Source organism: Grampus griseus (assembly GCF_964374135.1).
Source record: "Grampus griseus genome assembly, chromosome: 15".
In the NCBI taxonomy this organism is placed as follows: domain Eukaryota; kingdom Metazoa; phylum Chordata; class Mammalia; order Artiodactyla; family Delphinidae; genus Grampus; species Grampus griseus.
Genome location: NC_139009.1, coordinates 37,578,237 through 37,597,271, shown reverse-complemented (window position 1 = coordinate 37,597,271; position 19,035 = coordinate 37,578,237). Strand labels below are relative to the sequence as shown.

At 49.8% G+C, this 19,035-nt stretch overlaps 1 protein-coding gene across 3 annotated transcripts in view; it reads right to left on the bottom strand.

The window, feature by feature from the left end:
• Nucleotides 1-17,062, bottom strand: part of RHOQ (ras homolog family member Q) — a 38,733-nt gene extending 21,671 nt beyond the window's left edge. For 2 of the 3 annotated variants that reach the window (XM_082671925.1, XM_082671926.1), the window contains exons 1-2: nucleotides 16,864-17,062; nucleotides 16,255-16,313 (exon numbers count right to left, since the gene is read on the bottom strand). In XM_082671925.1, the coding sequence (XP_082528051.1) occupies nucleotides 16,255-16,313; nucleotides 16,864-17,005 (201 nt within the window). In that variant the 5' untranslated portion in view covers nucleotides 17,006-17,062. The remainder of the gene's footprint in view (nucleotides 1-16,254; nucleotides 16,314-16,863) is intronic. The other variant, XM_082671924.1, reaches the window with a different exon arrangement.
• Between the last annotated feature and the right edge of the window lie 1,973 nt (nucleotides 17,063-19,035).

Sequence of the window (19,035 nt, the reverse complement as noted above, 5' to 3'; positions counted from 1 at the left end):
AGGACACCCTAATAATTTGACATATGGCTACATGTTGAGAATTAAATTCATGAAAATGAAACCATAATCGTCATTAGTCATCTGCGATATGGGTCATTACTAAGAGATGACCGAGATTCTTGAAAACACCCGAATCTAATCAAGGTGATTAAAATGTAACTAAAGGAAGCTGTAACCTAATAGAGTATGTTTTGGCCTGTCTGAAAAATGTTGACTTAAAAGTTATTGTCTATAGAGACTCTAAATAGAGTCTAGCAAAGGAGAAATTGCCTAATTAGAATATTTGTGTCCATTTAGCTTTGCCCAACGGTAAGACGCTAAACGTGGGGGACAAACAGATGCTGAACACTAGAAAGCCGAGCTCCCGTGGGGGAGGGGCAGTTGCCATGTGGTTCCAGGATCCAGATGAAATTCACATCTCCTCTAAGACCTTTCGCTCCAAAGCCTGAATCCCAAGAAAGCTTCTAATGAATTCATTTTCCTGGGTACCTTATGCTAAGGAAAGGTACACTGGATCACAGGCACTGAAAAGGTACCTATCACTACAGCTTTGATCTGCATATTTATGTTTTCTAACTATTAAAGCAAATTGGAGAAGAATTCAGTTAAGTGCTAGCCAGTTGAACACATGAATCTATCTTTGATCTTTCCAAAATCCTCTGACATGTACAGTAATTTAAAAAAAAGGCATAAAGCCACAGGAAAGGCAAACAGGGAAGGAGACAACAGCCACACAATTTTAGAAGCTAGAAAACCAAAGAACAAGTAGGAACTGATTTAGCAGACCCTGGGAGCCAGATCCTGGGCCAGCAATGAGGAGAAGTTAAGAAGCACCCGGTTCCGTACAACAGAACCCCCTAAAGGTGTGGGAGCTGGAGCACTGTGTTCTGAAAGTGGGTTGAAGGTGGAGCCACAAACAAGAGGGCAGACTGACAGTCTGCTTATGAAGCAGTTAAACCCCAGATCTGTTCTCTATCATGATACTCTCCCCAGCCCTGATGAAAGGCAGAGGATATTTATTCCCCGGAAAGGGAAGAACAGAGGGTTCCCTGGGTGGGAGGACACGGGGCCCAGTTGAACATACTGAACACACAAGGCCAGGGTACACTGAAAATTGAGATACTTACCCTGCGTCCTCCCCTCACCTCCCAGAACAGTGGCAGCCCAGCAGGAAGCACTCAGGCAGTAGAGTGGAAGGTTCTTTTCTGGGGAATATGAACAGTGCAAGAGGAAGGACCAGGTTCCCCAATGAAAAGACCCAGATGAATCACCCTACAGTAGTGGTTCTCAAATGGGGGTAGAAGGAGCACAGGCTGACGCTGCCCCAAGGGAACATCTGGCAGTGTCTGGGACATTCCTGATCATCATGATTGGGGTAGGGAAGCCAATACGGATGCTACTAAACATCCTACAGTTCACAGGACAGCATTCACAACAAACCGTCCAGCCCGAAATATCAACAGTGCTGAGGCTGAGAAACCCAGACGTTCAGTAAGGGCCAGAGTCATCCAGCCCCACGTATACACAGAGTTTCCCATTCTCCAATGCCACTCTCGTAAATATGAGTAGACACCTGAGGAACTGCCACAAAAGGCAGAGATCAAAACGACAGACTACGCAGGGAGACAAAAATTTCAAAAAGCTATCATTAATACCCTCAGAGAAATTAGAGAAGATATTCAAACCAAAAGCAAGCCAAACCAAACTTAGAAGATGATAAAGAAAAAAAAAAAGGAACATCCAAAGAACAGGAAAAGGTTCTTGAAAATTAAAAATAGAATCACATTAAAAAAAAAATAGAAGGGGCAGATGATAAAATTGAGGAGCTCTCCCAAAAATAGAGCAAAAAGACACAGAGAAGGCACAATTAGAGGACCACCTCCAAAACCTCTAATATCTAAATACTGGAAGTTCTAGTGAAACAGAAGAGATTAATTGGAAGTGAAGAAATCAAAGAAATAAACCAAGAAAATTTCTCAGAACTGAAGGACACGAGGCCCTAGGATGAAATAGCCCACAATAGCCAGCTACACCCTACCCTGAAGACCATGAGTGTGAAATTCCAGACAGGAAAAACAGGTTCCTAAAAACGAATCCAGAGTAAGATTGGCATCAGACTTTTTAACAGCATAAATTGAAGCTGGAAGATGATGGAACAATGCCTTCAAAGCTCTGAAGCAAAAATGATTTCCAATCTATTTTCAAAATGTCAAGTAGGTATGAAGGAAATAAAAACATTTTCAAACATACCAGGTATCAAAAAATTTGCCTACAATGCATCTTTTCTCAGGAAACTAATAAAATATATACTCTACCAAAATGAGGAAATAAACTATGAAGACATGAAAAATAAAAATTGGCATCTAATACAAGACATAGAGCCAAAGGGAATCCCAGTAATGATGAAGGAAAATCCTAGGATGACAGCTGTGCAGTAGGCTCGAGGCAACCAGCCCAAACTGAAGCAGATCAGTAGGCTCATGACGAATGTCTCCAAGAAGAAATTGACAGAATACTTGATATGCTGGAATGTATGGAAAGGTGAGTTTAGAATGAAATAGACAGGTGGTGAAAACTAAGCAAGGGAAGAAGATAATTAGTAGCTCCAGGGAAACAAAAAGCGGCACAAAGAGGGAAAAGTAATTATAGTACATTACATGGTTCAGCTATGCTAACACAGTGATAAAAATATAACCACTGATCAATAATCAAATGGAAATTACAATATAGCTACTGGGGATAGGTAGATGAGAAGTGGAAGACATATTCAAAAGACAGCTAAAGCCTCATCATTCATGGTGTGAAGGCAACAGAGGATTTCTTTTGCCAACATAAACAGCTAAGAACTGAAAGCGGTTGCCTTGGGGGAGTGGAAAAGGACTTCTCTGTAGGAAAGTGGAGAGGGATCTTTTGTTTCTCCATAACAGGATCTTATAGAACTGTTGACTCTTTAAACCATCCGCATATATAACTTCAATAAAGTGACTTTTTTTAAAATTGGAGAAAAACAGAATAAAGTATAAAGAAGTAAATTTCTACAAGTATTCAATATCACTACCTAGAGCCAACTGCTTTAACATTTTGACAATTTTATACCAATCTTTTTCTTACACATTATACATATGCAGATTTTTCAAAGTTGTAATAATGCCATATATAGTTTTGATTCCTGTGTTTTCACACTTAACACACCACTAGCCTTTTCATATATCTTTAAATATTTGCTGAAAGCAGTTCTTAATGGCTGTGATCATTCTTACATATCATGCTATCATTTAACAAATCCCTTTTTACTATGCATTGTGTTTATAATTTATCACTATTATAAATATGGCTGTGAAGAATATCATTTTATGTAAATCTCTGTGTACACTGAACGTTTCCTTGGCATAAATTCATAGAAATGGATCACTGAAAATTTAAGTGTCTTTGCCAAATTAACCTCCAAATGGATCGTGTCAGTTTTTACTGAACGGTACATACAGCATCCACTTCCCTGACTCCTGAATATCAATTTTTCCCATGTTGTTCAATTTGATACGTGAAAAAAAAAAGTTTTTATTTGCATATTGTGTGTTCAACTGGCTGTCTGCTTTTCTTCCTTGTGAGCTACTGGTTTATGGCTTGAGTCCATTTTTCCACCAAGACCACAGGATAAACAATCCTTCCACAACCTTGTTTATATCCAGATCTCTATGAGTTAACACAGATCAGACCGGTGGACCTGATGATATGTGAGCGCCTCAACAAAATCAAGTCTCTGGGTCTTGATGGCCCCACTGAGGCCCTGGCTCTCTGGGAGGCTCCAGGCAAGCAGCCTAGCAGTCAGGCACCCTTATGACACTCCTCACACTTTACCTTTTCTTGGTACGTCCCATATTCTGTTTGCATTTTGGTCACCTGTATACATCTTCTCTTCCCCATGGACTCTAAGCTCCTACAGCGAAAGAAGCCTATCTGATGGATCTCCGTGTTCCTCACCTCACCTGTATTTAACAGATACTCATATATCTGATGAATAAAGACATAAGGGTGCAGATGGGGGTGGGGAGGATTATGAACAGAGGCAACAGGAGAACTGGAACACTGAAAGCGTAGAGGGACTAGCCCTAGCCCTACCAGAGCTGGGGTGAAGACAGCACCAGAAGTACACGACCAGTGGTTTCCAGGGTTCGGGCAGAATGTCCATGTAATGAAGACTGACGAAAAGGAATAAAAAGGACAGGCAAGGATTATTCAGCCACAAAAAAGAAATGAAGTACTGGTATATTCTACAACATGGATGAACCTTGAAAACATGATGCTAAGTGAAAGAAACCAGACACAAAGGTCACATATTGTATGATTCCATTTATATGAAATGTAATGGGCAAATCCACAGGGTCAAAAAGTAGATTAGTGGGCTTCCCTGGTGGCGCAGTGGTTGAGAGTCCACCTGCTGATGCGTGGGACATGGGTTCGTGCCCCGGTCCGGGAGGATCCCACATGCCGTGGAGCGGCTGGGCCCGTGAGCCATGGCCACTGAGCCTGCGCGTCCGGAGCCTGTGCTCCGCAACGGGAGAGGCCACAGCAGTGAGAGGCCCGCGTACCGCAAAAAAAAAAAAAAAAAAAGAGTAGATTAGTGGTTGCTAAGAGCTGGGGGAAGGGGAGAATGGAGAGTCACTGATTATAGGTACAGGGTTTCTTTGGGGGTGATGAGAATGTTCTGGAATTAAACAGTGGTGATGTTCGCACAACTTTGTGAATATATAAAACCCACTGAATATGAATAATATCTCAACTTTTAAAAAGGAAAGAGGAGTAAACAAGCAGTCTGGCTCACGAGGAACTTCTGAGGAATTGCTTTGTTTGTAACACCAGCTTGCCTAGACTCTGATGCTTCCACACTGCCTGGCCCAGCAGCAGGATGTCAGGGCTCCCCCTGCTTGTAACAGAGGGACACATGACACAAAACACACTGAAGGAATCCTACAGATCCAAACTTGGAGAACAGCACACATCCTGGCCAATCTTTTATCCAAAAAGACCTGGCAGCCTTTCTGCTAATGGACTCCCTGAGTTAAGAACTGAGTTCTACTGTGCCTCAGCAGGCAACGTATTACACCGACCACCTATACCCGATTTTAAAAACCTTCAACAATGCCAAGACAGAATAGAATTCCCTTTAAAATGAGCTGACGAGAAAACCGATACGGAGGTGATGTAAAGTCATGGGAGATGTTCTTTTCATGGTCATCTTTCTAACAGATTCTCCTATATCCAGCACACACCTGGCTGCGAGTTGTGCTAAGCGCTACGTGCCACATGCAGACCCCCTCTGAGGGCTTACAATCTGGGTGCTGAATAAAGAATTACACAAGAATAAAACAGAATGCTAGACTGTAGCCTACAGATGATTTTCTCAGCTGAAATTCAAAGACGGGGTTCAACCCTAAGAGGGCTGGAGTCTCAGGGAAGGAGTTCACGGGGTGCCTCCTCCTCAGAAGGACTTCTCACTTTCTGCAGGCTGGATGAAGACCAGAAGCTCCCTGCTGCTAGACAAGGCCCCTGTCTGAAGAAAGCTGGGACCCTCTCACCTCTATCCCATTCCCCATACCTGCAGAGCCAGGGAGGCCACAAGGAACACCTTAATTGTGAACCCTGAACCAGCTCGCTGGGTGGGACGGTCCTTTGAAAATTACGCTGGGGTAAGTGGAATTTTTTTTTATTCTTTTTGGTTGTTTATTATTATTATTTTTTAACATCTTTAATGGAGTATAATTGCTTTACAATGGTGTGTTAGTTTCTGCTTTATAACAAAGTGAATCAGCTATACATATACACATGTTCCCATATCTCCTCCCTCTTGCGTCTCCCTCCCTCCCACCCTCCCTATCCCACCCCTCTAGGTGGTCACAAAGCACCGAGCTGATCTCCCTGTGCTACGCGGCTGCTTCCCACTAGCTATCTATTTTACATTTGGTAGTGTATATATGTCCATGCCACTCTCTCACTTTGTCACAGCTTACCCTGACCCCTCCCCATATTCTCAAGTCCATTCTCTAGCAGGTCTGTGTCTTTATTCCCGTCTTGCCCCTAGGTACTTCATGACTTTTTTTTTTCTTAGATTCCATATATATGTGTTAGCATACGGTATTTGTTTTTCTCTTTCTGACTTACTTCACTCTGTAAGACAGACTCTAGGTCCATCCACCTCACTACAAATAACTCAACTCAGCCATAAAAAGAAACGAAATTGGTAAGTGGAATTTTAATTGAGCTGGACAATCAGAATTAAATTCTTTCTCTCAGTGGCAGCTCTTAAAGGGGGGCATACTCTGAGCCAACTCATTTATAATCCCAACCGTTAGGCCATTTGAAAGAAGATGGCTTTTCTACACTGGAACAGGTTTTGAAAAAAGGAAAAAAAAAGAGAGAGCAGTAAAAAAAGAAGGAAGGAAGGAAGGGAGAGGGGAAGGGAGGGAGGGAGGGAGGGAGGGAGGGAGGGAGGGAGGAAGGAAGGAAGGAAGGAAGGAAGGAAGGAAGGAAGGAAGGAAGGAAGGAAGGAAGGAAGGAGGAAAGGGGGAATTTAAAAGTGGAGGGAAGGCAGGGGAATGGAGGAGGAGGAGACTTGCGCAGAAAGCCATGGTCAGCCAGAAAAGTAATTACTGCCGAGAAGGGTGTCAGTAACAGCCCTTCCTCCAACCGTCCCAGTGGGGGACAAAAGACAAAAGGACATCATTGCCCATCTGTTGCTTTGGAACTAATTTAGCACCAACCAAACCAGCATTGTCCTCAGGGGCAGGCCTGTCACCTCCCAGAGTGCTAACCTCAGCTACGGTGAACAGAGCAGGTCTTGCGTCTCAAGTCCGTCTGGATGCTTAATGTATGGGGCAGGACATGGCTTGGCACTTGGGCCTCATCAAGGAATACCCCTGGAGCCTACTGTGTGCATGGCCTTGGGCCAGACAGCACACCAGTGGAGCCAAGGGCAGCTTAAGAAGTTCTGCTTCCGTTTTCTCCCGATCATGCCTTGGCCCCATCTCCACCAGGCAGGCGAGGAAGGCGGCACCGGTGGCTGAATGATTCAGTTCATTCCAACAAATATGGAACATCCCAACCACGCATAAAGAACTAGAGATGAGGGTGTGTGGAGGCGTGTTTGGATAGGCAGGGGTTAAAAGATGAATAAGGATTAAAAGATGGATAAGTTATGTACCTGCACTCTGGAGACAGTGTATAAGTAGAGCATGGAGGGAGAGGGAGAGGGAGAGGGAGAGGGGGAGAGAGAGAGGGAGAGAGGGGGAGAGGGGGAGGGAGAGGGAGAGGGGGAGAGAGGGGGAGAGAGAGAGAGAGAGAGAGAGAGAGAGAGAGAAAGAGAGAGAGAGAGAGAGAGAGAGAGGGAGTGCGTGCGTGTGTGTGTGTGTGTGTGTGTGTGTGTGTGTGTGTGTGTGTGTGTACTGGGGGAGGGGAGGAGGGGAGGTGGCTTGCTAAGACAAGGTATATTAAGTTCACATTTACTAACTTGGTGGCTCTGACATTTCGGCCAGTATCAGAATCACCTGGAGGGCTTGTCATACCAGAGTTGTCCCAGATTTTCTGATTCCAGAGGTCTGGGGTGAAGCCTAAGAGTCTGGATTTCTAACACATTCCCAGAAGATGCATGTTGGTTTGAGGACCACATCTGAGAACCAGTGCAGTAATTCAAACCCTCACTGAGCATCTAGTACATGTAAGAATCCAATCTGAGCACTTTCTCCACCTAAAATCGACCTGGAGAACCCCAGGCTGCTGTGCCCATTCTCATCTCCTGGGAAGGACAGAACCCAGCCTCCTCTGTGCCCGCGATGAACAGGCACCCTCTCCCTTCCCCACTCTGCTGAACCATGAGCTCCTGGGGGCAGGGCCTGGGCCCGATCTGTCTCATAAGCCCCACCCCTTGCACAGGTACTGGCCCAGATTTGGTGCTCAAGGAATGTTTGCTGACTGACTGAATGAGTGTTTTCATCTAGTCCTGGCAGGCGCAGCGGCGGGACGCAGCCCAGGCTGTGGGACGTGGGATGTGGGAGCCCATGCGGAGGTGGTGTCAACAGGACGCTCAGGAAGGCAGGCAAAATGAGGAGTGGGTGGCAGAGGAAGTCTTTGGGTGCATATTCAGGGCACATCCCGATGGAAGAGGGACAAACAGGTTGAAAATGGCAGCTTTACCTAAATAAGGAAACTCCTACAGGGAGAAAAGAAAAGCCTGGGGCAGCCCCTATGGGATGGAAAAGACATCTGCCTGGCAGCCCCCGCACAGCAAGTTCATGTCAAGTCAGGGCTGCCAGGCGGAGCAGGGGTGACAATGCAAAGCGGCGCAGAGTTCCTTCCCGGGAACAGGTGACACCTGCACCAGCATGAAGTTTCTTCCACAGCCTCACTGGCGATGCAGCTACCTGCACCACGCAGGGGAAGTCCTCTTTTTCAGCAACAATGGAGGTTAATGAACAAATGGACAAAACACCCTTCATCTCCCAGGGTGGAGGTGGGGTGGAGGTATCTTTAAGGAGCCATTTCAGCAGCAGCCCCTAGTGTCCCATCTATAGACACCATTCCACCAACTCTCCTGTCCAGAAAAGCAATGGGCCCAGAATGTACTTTTTAATGAAATCGTCAGCAACAGAATATACGTGATGTAAAGGAGACATATAACACCATCAAGCTGATTCTTGTGAGTGGTTTAACACAGAGAACCCAGGTCTTGGAGTTGGGCAGTCTGGCCTGTAATCTTGGTGTTGCCTTTTTACCAGCTGTGTGGTCCGAACAAGTCACTTAACCTCTCTGAACCTGCAAAGGAGGCAACCACGACCTGCTTCCTTTACTCAGAGCAGGTGAGAAGCCTCACGGAGCACCACGTGCAACGTGCTTCACACCCTGTAAAAGTGCCACTCAATGACAAGAGTGTCATTATTAACCCCCGGGGTCTTCCCTGAGTCTGGGAAGGGTTGGCGAGTGTGGGCATCAGGAGAGAGGCGGCTGGGCCTCTACTCCCACCAGTCACTTGAAAAGAAACAGCAACAATAATAGAGGCCCCTTTCCCCATGTTCTGTTCTTTCTATTAAAATCAACAAGCAGCACAGCACCAGGTTAATATCTCTCTAATTACTAAGTCGTCAGTTACTGCGTGAAAAACTCCATAATTTAGTTCTCATCCCTACTCCACACTGACACTGATAGCAGGCATCCGAGGTACCATAAAAAGACACATTTGGGACGCCCTGTGCCTGTGCTCCCCATGCTGTTCCTCTCCACCCAGAATATCTGTTCTCCGTGCCCCTCTGCCTGCGTGACCTCATTTAGCCCAATGGTTCCCAAGCTTTCACTTCCTGGGACAGAGAAGAGAGAGATGCGTTCAGCACACAGTGGGTGGGGTAGAGGGGCCATGGGCTAAGTGACTGAGGTTAGACGGCTCAAGCTGGAAGGGACAACCTGAGCCCAGAGCTGTCCATCCCAGGCCCTACCCAGCCACCTTGAGGCTAAGAAAAATCCCTCACCTGGGAGCTGGGAAGCTCTGATTTGATTTTATAATCCCCATTTTACAGATGAGGAAACTGAGGTTTTGAGAAGTCAAGCCCCTTGCTGGAAAGTAGACCCTGGCAGTCCAATGTGGGGGCCCACAGTGGTAACCAGTCTACTGTACTGCCTCCCATCTCTTCCTGCAAGCCTACAGCTTTCCAGAGCTTATTCCTGCTACCTCTTCTCAACTGGGATGGCGTACCACACAATTTCACATGAGGAGTGGTCCCCGCTGCTTTCTGCCATCTGACTCCCCCTTTCTTCTCCCACAGGAGGTTGGGACACAGAGGAGGCAGTGAATCAACACCAGCTGAACTGAACTGGGGTAGAGCCCCCAAAGCCGGCCGGGACCATCACCCCTGACTGAGCGTGAGGCCATCTGGGACAACGACACATCATCTCTAACTAGCCCTGACGGCAACCCTGCGAGGTGGCCATCATCTTCCCCGTCCACAGGGAGGGAAGAAGTTGGCTGCCTGACGGTCTCACAGCTACAGAGAGGAGGAGTAGGATTCAAAGATGTTCCAGAGAACCCACACTGTCACTGCCGAGCTGCCTCCCCCTCGGGGCATCTGAGAGCGACAGGTCTCAGGAAAGACGTGGAGGCCGGCACCTGAGAGACAGCACTGGGGGACGGGCCCACTGGGGCCCACGGAAAGCCCCCAGGTTGTGGGTCAGGGGATGGCGCCTGGCCTGCTGCTTACCTCCATGCCCGTCACTCCTTTGAAACTTAGAGACTTCTACTAAATGAACAAAGCTTTTTTCCAAGAAAGGGGTTGTGCCAGAAGCTCTTATTTAACAGCAATAACCCTAGTCTTTGGTTAACCTTTTAGCAGAAATGAGTTGACAGCCAAATGCGAATCGACTCAATTTAACAAACAGTCATCGTAGACCTACCACGCACCAGGCACTGGGCTGCGTGCTGGAAACACGGTGGAGAAAAAGAGACACGGTCACCTGTCCTCATGGAGCTTAGGGAGAATCGAGCCAGTCCAGCAGGCAGTGGATCTGGAAGAACTGTACTCGGAGAGCTGGGTGGCCAGGAAGGGCGCTGATGACCCGCCACGGCCATCCTGCCACCCCGCGCAGCCTCCCTGGCTGGGTCTCCCCGCTCTTCCTCACGCAAAGCAGCTGCCTGCCAGAAACTAAAAGAGGAACAGCAAACTGCTGAGGGCAAGGAAAGCCGCTCCTTGACCCAAACACACCAAATTAGGGCAAAACCAAGCCCTCTGAGTGAAAGGAAATTCAGCTGAGGCGCCTGAATTTTAAAAACATGTGTGGTTTTGGGCTTAGTTTCTTTGTAACAGCCTCTCTTTCCTCCTCCTTGCATTTTGCTGTTCTGTACCTGAGGCCTCTTGGTAGTACCAGCTGCTGCCAACACGTGTCATTGCTAGAAACTGATAGCCCCATGGAGAACGGCTTTGTTTTGTTTTGTTTTAATACCACTAGGGCTCATCTCTTGAAACCCCAAACTCCACAACAAAACCACAAACACCCAGCTCTCCATAAGGCCTCTAACCCATGAGCTATAAAGCAATGCTTCCCACCTTTTTCACATCCTGGCACACATAAAAATGACCATATATGCTCAGCCCCCTGGAAGCTACACACTGCCCCCCCCCCACTCCCGAGCTGAGTGGATGGCATCTGGGCGCACCTATAACACCATTCCTGACACACCTGCTGGTAAGCTTTGGTTCCCAGAGCATAAATGTCACCAAACCTCAAGAGAATCATGAGAGAAGTGAAGCCGGATGGATCAGAGGATCACATCCCAAACTCACATCAGAGTGCCAAGAGGGGGGACACAGGGCATTCGGCCACTGCAAAGGCTTTGAAGCCAAGAAAGGCCATCCACCTTCCCCACGCGGAGGAGTAAACCAGCATTCCCTATGATGCAGTGCAGACTGGAAATATAAATAGCTTCTAAAAAGGTTAGCAAAATGCACAGATGACAAATCTACAGTAGGTTACTAAGGGAAACCAGGATGCTCAGTGCCAGCATCTCACCTGTTGCAGCTGATGTCTGGAAGGAACCCTGCGGCTCCTCCCAAACTCTGCTCCCGGGGCCCCTCAGGGACGCAGTGTCGGGCTGCAGGGACCTGGAGCCTGGGTGATGTGAGTGGGTACTTCCTGAGCCCTAATGATGCTCCCTGCAGGCCCCTCCAAAGTAAGGAAATCCTTTGTCCTAATCCCATCTTGGTCTGGTTCTCATAAGCCCACTCACTCTCAATTTCCTCACCTGGGAAGAGTCTACCTCGGAAGGTTCTGTGAGGATGCCTGCCTGAAGGTGGGAGGCGTTCTATGAGTGGCAATACCCTGGGCTTACCCCTCCCCCTTCCCGTTAAACTAGGCTCTTGGGCGCTGCAGGGCATTCCAGAAGGCAGGGCATTCCCAGGCTGCCTCCCTGGAGATCCCCTTCTGGAGGGGAAGTGCTTCCCGGGGCACCCAGAGGGCCTGCAAGGCAGCCACAGCTGCTGGGCTATGTCAAGTAAGAAACAGACCTCGCTTGTCCCTGAACCAACCCCAGGGGACACCTGAGTGGAGGTATTTATAGCTCTCTTATATGCATCCTTGAACTTGTGTGTGTTTAAGTTAACAGATATAGCAACAGCACACCCAAAAGCACACATATGGACTTGTACACACTGAGGCAGTGGCTAAATCTGGAACTCTAGGGAACCCAAACTCACCCCCAACACACCCTCCTGAGTGTGGGTATTCCAGGACCTGGGATAAACTGGGCGTCCGTCCTTCCCTCTTCAGGGTATCAAGTTCTGCCTTCCTGCCAAGGATTAAGAGATCAGCCTGGAGCCCGCACCTCGAGAGCAGCTTGCCAGGCAGCTCCCACTGGCTCGTCTGCCAGAGCCAGAGCTCTTCTCACTTCCCCTGAGCGCCACACAGTGCAGAGTCAGGAGGGAAAATCTCACCCCTCCAGCACCTCCCTGAGCAGACACTGGGGCTGCTGCAGAGCCGACCCTGAAGCCCTGAACGCCAGGCAAGAAAAGAGAAGAACTGCAGAGGCCCAGACCGGAAGCCGGACCCCTCCAGCAGGCCACAGGGAGGAGGAAGGAGCGCCTTCAACTTCCACTCTGAAATGCTTGGCACTAAAATGTCGGGCTGCTCCTGGGCCGCCAGGGGCTTGGCCAAGAGAGGGGGGCTTCCCTTTGGCCTAATGCTAGTGTGTCGGGGGTGTGGAGGGATGTGCCCAGGCAGAGAACGTGATGGGACTCAGAACGTGATGCCCGACACATTCACATTCACTATATATTCTCTCTCTCTCTGCCAATAGCAGTGGAGGTTAAGGGGGAAGCAGCCTACTCCGGAAGGCAAGAGGTTATCTACTACAGTCACCTCTTGAAGTTCCGTAATATGTTCTTTAATATATAAATTGGGCCATTGGATACCTATGGCTTTGAACTCAACTGGGGTCAAAGAGGGGACCCAAGAGTAAGCACACAGACTAGAAGTTCCAACCCAGGGGAGATGTGCTGTGGTTCAAATACAGTGAGCGCCCAAGTGCATGAGTGAACTTTTTAAAGTGCTGTGAGCTTCTCCCTCATCCCATCTTACCTCCCAAAGTAGAATCGACTGAAACCTACATACCCCACTTGGTTCTCAAATTTTATGCTGAACTCTTCATTTTTCTAAGAGTTTCTCTTACATCACTGGGGATGCAGGTTCTGATCAAGAAAGGAAACCATCCTGACACAACAAGGCATTTAGAGCAGGGAGCACTTGACCGTGTCCATGGGTCCGGTGATGGGGACCGTGGCAATTACGAAGTACAAAGCTAGCATCAGACCTCCACTAAAAAGCCTCTAGGATCTGGCATCCTAGTAGAATTTCTATCAACTCCAAGTATAATACACGGTCCTCTTCCACGTGTGACCTCTTCCCCCTATAAAACTGCCCACAGTGCAGCACAATAATTTCTCATATTTATTACACATCTACTATTATGAATGAAGAACAGTGTCAGCTGCTTTTATATACATTAAACAATTTAAGCCGACCTATAACACTGCAGTGCAGATTCTAATTAACCACATTTTTACTAGATCACAGAGGTTAATAATACAGCTAGAATCGCAGGACCAGTACAGCAAGGTGGAGATCTGGGCCCAAGCTTATTTGGTTCCAAAGCTCATGGGCTTTCCTCTGCTGCCCATCAGCCTTGAAAATTTCTCTCTATATGTATATGCATGTGAATGTGTTTCTTTATCATTATTATTATTGTAAGATTAATCGGTTACCAATTCATAGAGGCACGAGGTCTTAATGACCAAGTACAGCACAGGAATCTCCTACATATCACACATTGCATCTAATTCAGACATTTCCACCTATGCTGTCCTCAGACATGGCAGACCCCTATCTTAAATTTATTCTTTTGTACCCCTCTGGTGCTTAGCACAGTGCTAGGTACAAAGTGGGCACTCATTTAATCTCATTGATGATTATGTTGCTAAGATTGCTTATTAGTAATAAACCCTTGGATGCTGAAAGGTGAATTATTGCTACTCAGAAAAGTCTTAGACGCTGGGAGAAACACCAAGGGGGCCTAACATACCTCTTGGCCAATAGAGTAAGTGCTCCACCATTGGATAAAAACAGTAATACCTGACTCTCACTAATAGGTTGATCCCACTTAGAAGATAGCTTACAATCTCCACTGAAAACAGCACTTGACTCTTTGGACCTGGGTTTTTTCCTCTGCAGGGGTGGCATACAACCCCCACTCAGAGAATGACTGTGAAGATTCCAGGGACCATGTCTACAGAGACACAAGCAACCCAATCAACCCAGGTGGCACCCCAGCACCTCCCATGACTTCCTCTGTACATAACTGCCTCAAACTACGGCAGATTCAGACCCGTGTCCTAATCCCAGCAACATCCCTCCGTAGCTGTGACTTTAGATCGGCAACCTAGCTTCTCTGAGCCCTAGTTTCCTCATCTGCAAAGATGGAGGATCACCTATCTCATGGGGTTGTTTAGTGCAGAAAATAAAATAATATTTGCATGTGGCTGCCCCAGGCCTGATATGTAGAAGGAAGTCAGTAGATATCAGCCAGATTTGAATGTGCACAGAACAGCTCTGACATACACACGTCCTGTTGAATAGGGCTCGCGGTCAAAAGATGGCCATGGTGACAAGTAACAAAGAAAAGGGAAGAGGCAGTAGTGAGAGAAGTTAAAATTAGAGATGATTCTTAACCTCTCTCCTTTCAAACAACAATTTCAACCTGCTGTTTACCAGCTGTACTTCTTAAAAGTCGGTCTTATTTGATTGAATGGGTTCCGCCTCTTGCCCTCCATACCGTCTGGTAATGATAGAAGGAGTAACTACAAAGCAGGTAATGAAAAGGGGCCCTGGAAAGCTAAGAACTCGTTGTACTAACCTGGTTCAGTTTGGTGAAAGTGGGCGGCCTCAGGCACCTGGTGCCTAGTGCTCTGCCAGTGGTTCCTCTATTCTCAGGGGCTCCTCTAACTTCACAGTATAGAAACCAGAGGCCACATCGAGATGCCCCCCAACAAGACATTCTTCGGAATCTAACCCGGTACTACAATTCTGAAATCCAAATCTACAAGGGCTACAAAGAAAAGCTCCTCTTTATTGACCTAATGTGCCTAGTATGTGCCAGTGTGCCAGACTCAGTGCTAAGCATCCAGCGTATAATACATGCCCAGGGGAATGGTCTGAACTTTTTGAACCCCGTCTTACAGATAAGGAAACTGTACTACTGGACATCCCCTAAAGACACTCTCCAAGGCCCTCAGCCGCTCACATGTTCTCAAGGACTCAAGTCTGGATGACACGGGGAAACTTCCGCCCAAATTTTCAGGTCTAATCACAGGGATGGATTTTGCAAAACTTCATCAAACAAATCATCTTAGGCCCACAGCAGAAGTGGGTTTGGGAAGAGGGTGGAGCTGGGACAGAGACAGAGAGGAGAACTTAATGCTTCAGAAGCCACCTCTAATTTGCAAATAATGGTCGGAGGGTGCATTTTCTTTCTGAACAATAATCTCTACCAAAGAAAACCCAGACAAAGTCACCTGGCCTTCCTAGGGAACAACGAAAGAAAGCTCTTCCTCCAAGATTCACACTGAACTCCTAACCCCTCCTTCCCCTCCCTGCCCCTGGGAGTGGCTGGATGGTTGTTGTTTCTTTTCTTTTTTCCCTGTGGTCCTCTGGTAATACCACAAATTACGTTTTCAGGGACTGGAGTCCCAGAGTGCAATGATGTTGTAATAAACATAACCAGGACCAAATGCCTTCCCATCATATTAGATGATGCCATTTCCCACCAATCAGGCTCCTCGGGCAGGCAGACCACTCACCAATGAGGGACCAGACAAAGGCTGTGAGGGGAGACCTGGTCATCGGCAACTAAAAATAAGAGTGCTTCAGGATTGGCCGCTGCCACTTTGCAACAGGAGTTGGGACCCACACACCAGGCACCAGACAGAAGGCACACACAGGCAGAAACTTTCAGCCCAGGGGTTCACATGGGGTAGGCTGGTCTGGATTTGTTGCTGAGATTTTTTTTTTTTCCTTTCCCTAATGTGGTGACTTGAAGAAAGAAATACTTGATCCAGAGGGACCCTTGCAGACACACCCTCACTCCTAGACACGTCAGTTTCCAAAGGCCCTTCACAGACACCCTGAATTGGGGAAAGGGCGGGGGGTGCGGCCAGGGGCCAAGACACTCACCTGTCCGGCTGTGTCATAGAGTCCCAGGAGGTACTGCTTGCCCCCTACGGTGACGCTGACTGCAAGGGCAGAGAAGTGGGGGCGGGGAGAGAAGCTCACAATCATCGAGGCTCTGGGGCAGTTTCGTTCCCCATCAGGACCCTTCCCTCCTAACCCAGCTGGAGGCAAGCGGGAGCTCCCAGGGAGATGCCACCCGTTTTCCCTTGTGCCCGGCTCACTGTGAAGTGGCGTGAGGCTGGGGCGATGTGGCGCCCAGCTGCCCACTCCTTTCTCCCAAGTCCCGTAGCCACGTTTCCCCCTCGGGGATTGGGGCAATAGGGAAGGCGGCTGTAGGAAGGTCAAGGAGGTCGGCCCCGGGCGCCGAGGGGGATGGGAAATGCGGGGCGCCAGGACGGGGCACCGGAGTTGGGGGTGGGAAGAGGGCTGGGTCCGGCATGCTAGGGGCTGCCAGAGGGAAAGCCTGGGGGTGGGGCCGGGCGCCCGGCGGAGGGCGCGACGGGGGAGGGGTGGGGAGCGCGCGCAGGGGAGGCGGTGAGGGGGCTCAGCCAAAGTTGCTCCAAAGTTCCCAGCCCGGGGAGCGGCCCCTTAGTCAGCACTTCCGAGGCTTACCTGCGTAGTGGTCGAAGACGGTGGGCACGTACTCCTCCGGGAAGGCGTCGTTGGCATAGCTCATGAGTAGGCACGTCTTGCCCACCGCCCCGTCGCCGACCACCACGCACTTGAGCATCAGCGCGCCGGGCCCGTGAGCCATGCTGCGGCCGGCCGGCCTCCGGGCATGGTCCCCCCGGAGCCCCCGCCCCGGCCCCGGGCTCAGCCCCAGCCCGCCTGGGGGGTCCGCCGCCGCCGCCGCTCAGCGCAGCACGGCCGACCCCCCGGCCCCATGCAGCGACTCCCCCCGCCCGAGGGGAGGGGGCGGCGGGCCCGGGGCGCTGCCGCCGCCTCGGTCGCTGCCCGGATCCCCGCCCGGGCCCCGGTCGCCGCGCCCGCCCGCTGCCCCCGCCGCTCGGCGCCCGCGCCCTCTCCCCGGCCCGGCCTCCCCAGGAGGATCCGCTGGATCATAAGACTGGCCGGCCCCGGGGGAGACGGCAACTTTGGGGAGGGCGGCGGAGGGGAGGGGCCAGGCGGCTCTCCCCGCCCAGCGCCGGCCCGGGCCCCCTCCCCGCTCGGCCCCGGAGGAGGGCGGGCCCAGGCGCCTCCCCGGATTGCGGGCTGCCGGCTCCGCGCCCCCGCCCGCCCGCCTGCCTGCCGGCTCCCGCGCCCCGCGCCCCGCGCCCCGCCCGCGGACGCAGCTCGGCCCTGCCGGCTCACCCTAGCTTGACTCCCCGCGAGGGCTGTGGGGAGGGGGCGAGGAGGAGGAGCCGAGGAGGAGCGACGGGGAGGAAGGTGAGACTGGGGGAGGGGGCCGAGCGACCAGCGCTCGCGAGGAGGCGAGGGCTCCTCGCGAAAGTGTGCGCAACGCCCAGAAGCGTCCACAGGCTCCGATGCTGGGAGAAGACGTGGAGGCCTCTTGGGGAACCGCGACGACTCTTATGATGACGCAATAGTCATGAAAAATTATTTACGTATATTTAAACTCCACCCGGAAGGCAGGATCCATTCTGTCGGCCTCTAAGTGCACAACAGAACTAGAAATCGGGAAGGAAGAAAGGGCAAGAGAGTTAAAAAAATTTTTTTTTAATTTTTAAAAAATTTTCACTCTCACGCACGGGGTGATGGGGGAGGGGTGGCGGTGGTCCCTGAGCTGGAAAGTAGGGACTCCTGACTTACTGCTCCGTCCCGCCTCCCACCATCCCCACCACCCCATGCTGTTCACGGCAGAGCTTGAGTCATTTACTACGAAACTGGTGTCTAAGGGAGTTACAGCATCTTGAACCACTGACGCACCCCCGCACCAGCCAGAGAAGGGAGACTCTGCGACTCTGGATGCGGCGGGTGTACCTTTGCTCCCCCTATAGGCGACATTCTCTGAGGCCCCTTTACAGTCCCAGTGTCCCTCGAAGGTGTTAGGTTGTGATCCCTGAGGAGTGATACACTCTAGAGCTCTAAGACGCGGCCTGTGATCCAGGCAACCACCCCTGTCTTCCTGCCTGGGCGATGCTTGCTTGGAAACACCCGTCAGGCCAGGTCGCGTTCACTCGCCAACAGTGCTGCTTCTAACTTTAGGCCCTGGGGCCGGGGGGTGGGGGGGGAGAATACTCTGCACGTAGCCACCACACCCTCCCTCCCCTTGCTGACAGGAGATAAATCGCTTCCTTTCATCAGTTCACAGGATCAGAAAATGCTGTGTTGAGAGGCACCGCAGAGGTCAACTGGACCACCTCCCTTAGATCTCCCTGAGGTTGCAGGTAAGCAAATTGAGACGCAGAGAGGTGAAGTGGTTATGTCAAAGGCTTCCAGCTAATTCCAGCATTCAAGGACTTGGAACACACTTTGGGAAATGCTCAGTTATGTCCTCACGCCACACTTCCCAGGCCTCAACTCTCAAACCCCAAATCTGATTTCCATTGTCCTGCAAGACTTCCTGGATTCTTGGAAGTTCCTTGTGGGGTCCCCCTGAACGTCTCACCGGACCCCTCCATTTGTGTCTGAGTGTGGGTATTTACATTGCCAGCTGCTTTAGGTTATGCAGTGAATCTGGAAGATATTTTTTATGTACTGAATGACAGGTTAAGGAAGGCAGTTCAGTGCCTTGAAGTCAGATCTTGGTTCAAGACTAGTCTCTGCCACTTCCTTCTAGAGGGGAAGAAAGGAGCACTTGCCCCCTTTGCCTACAGGACTACT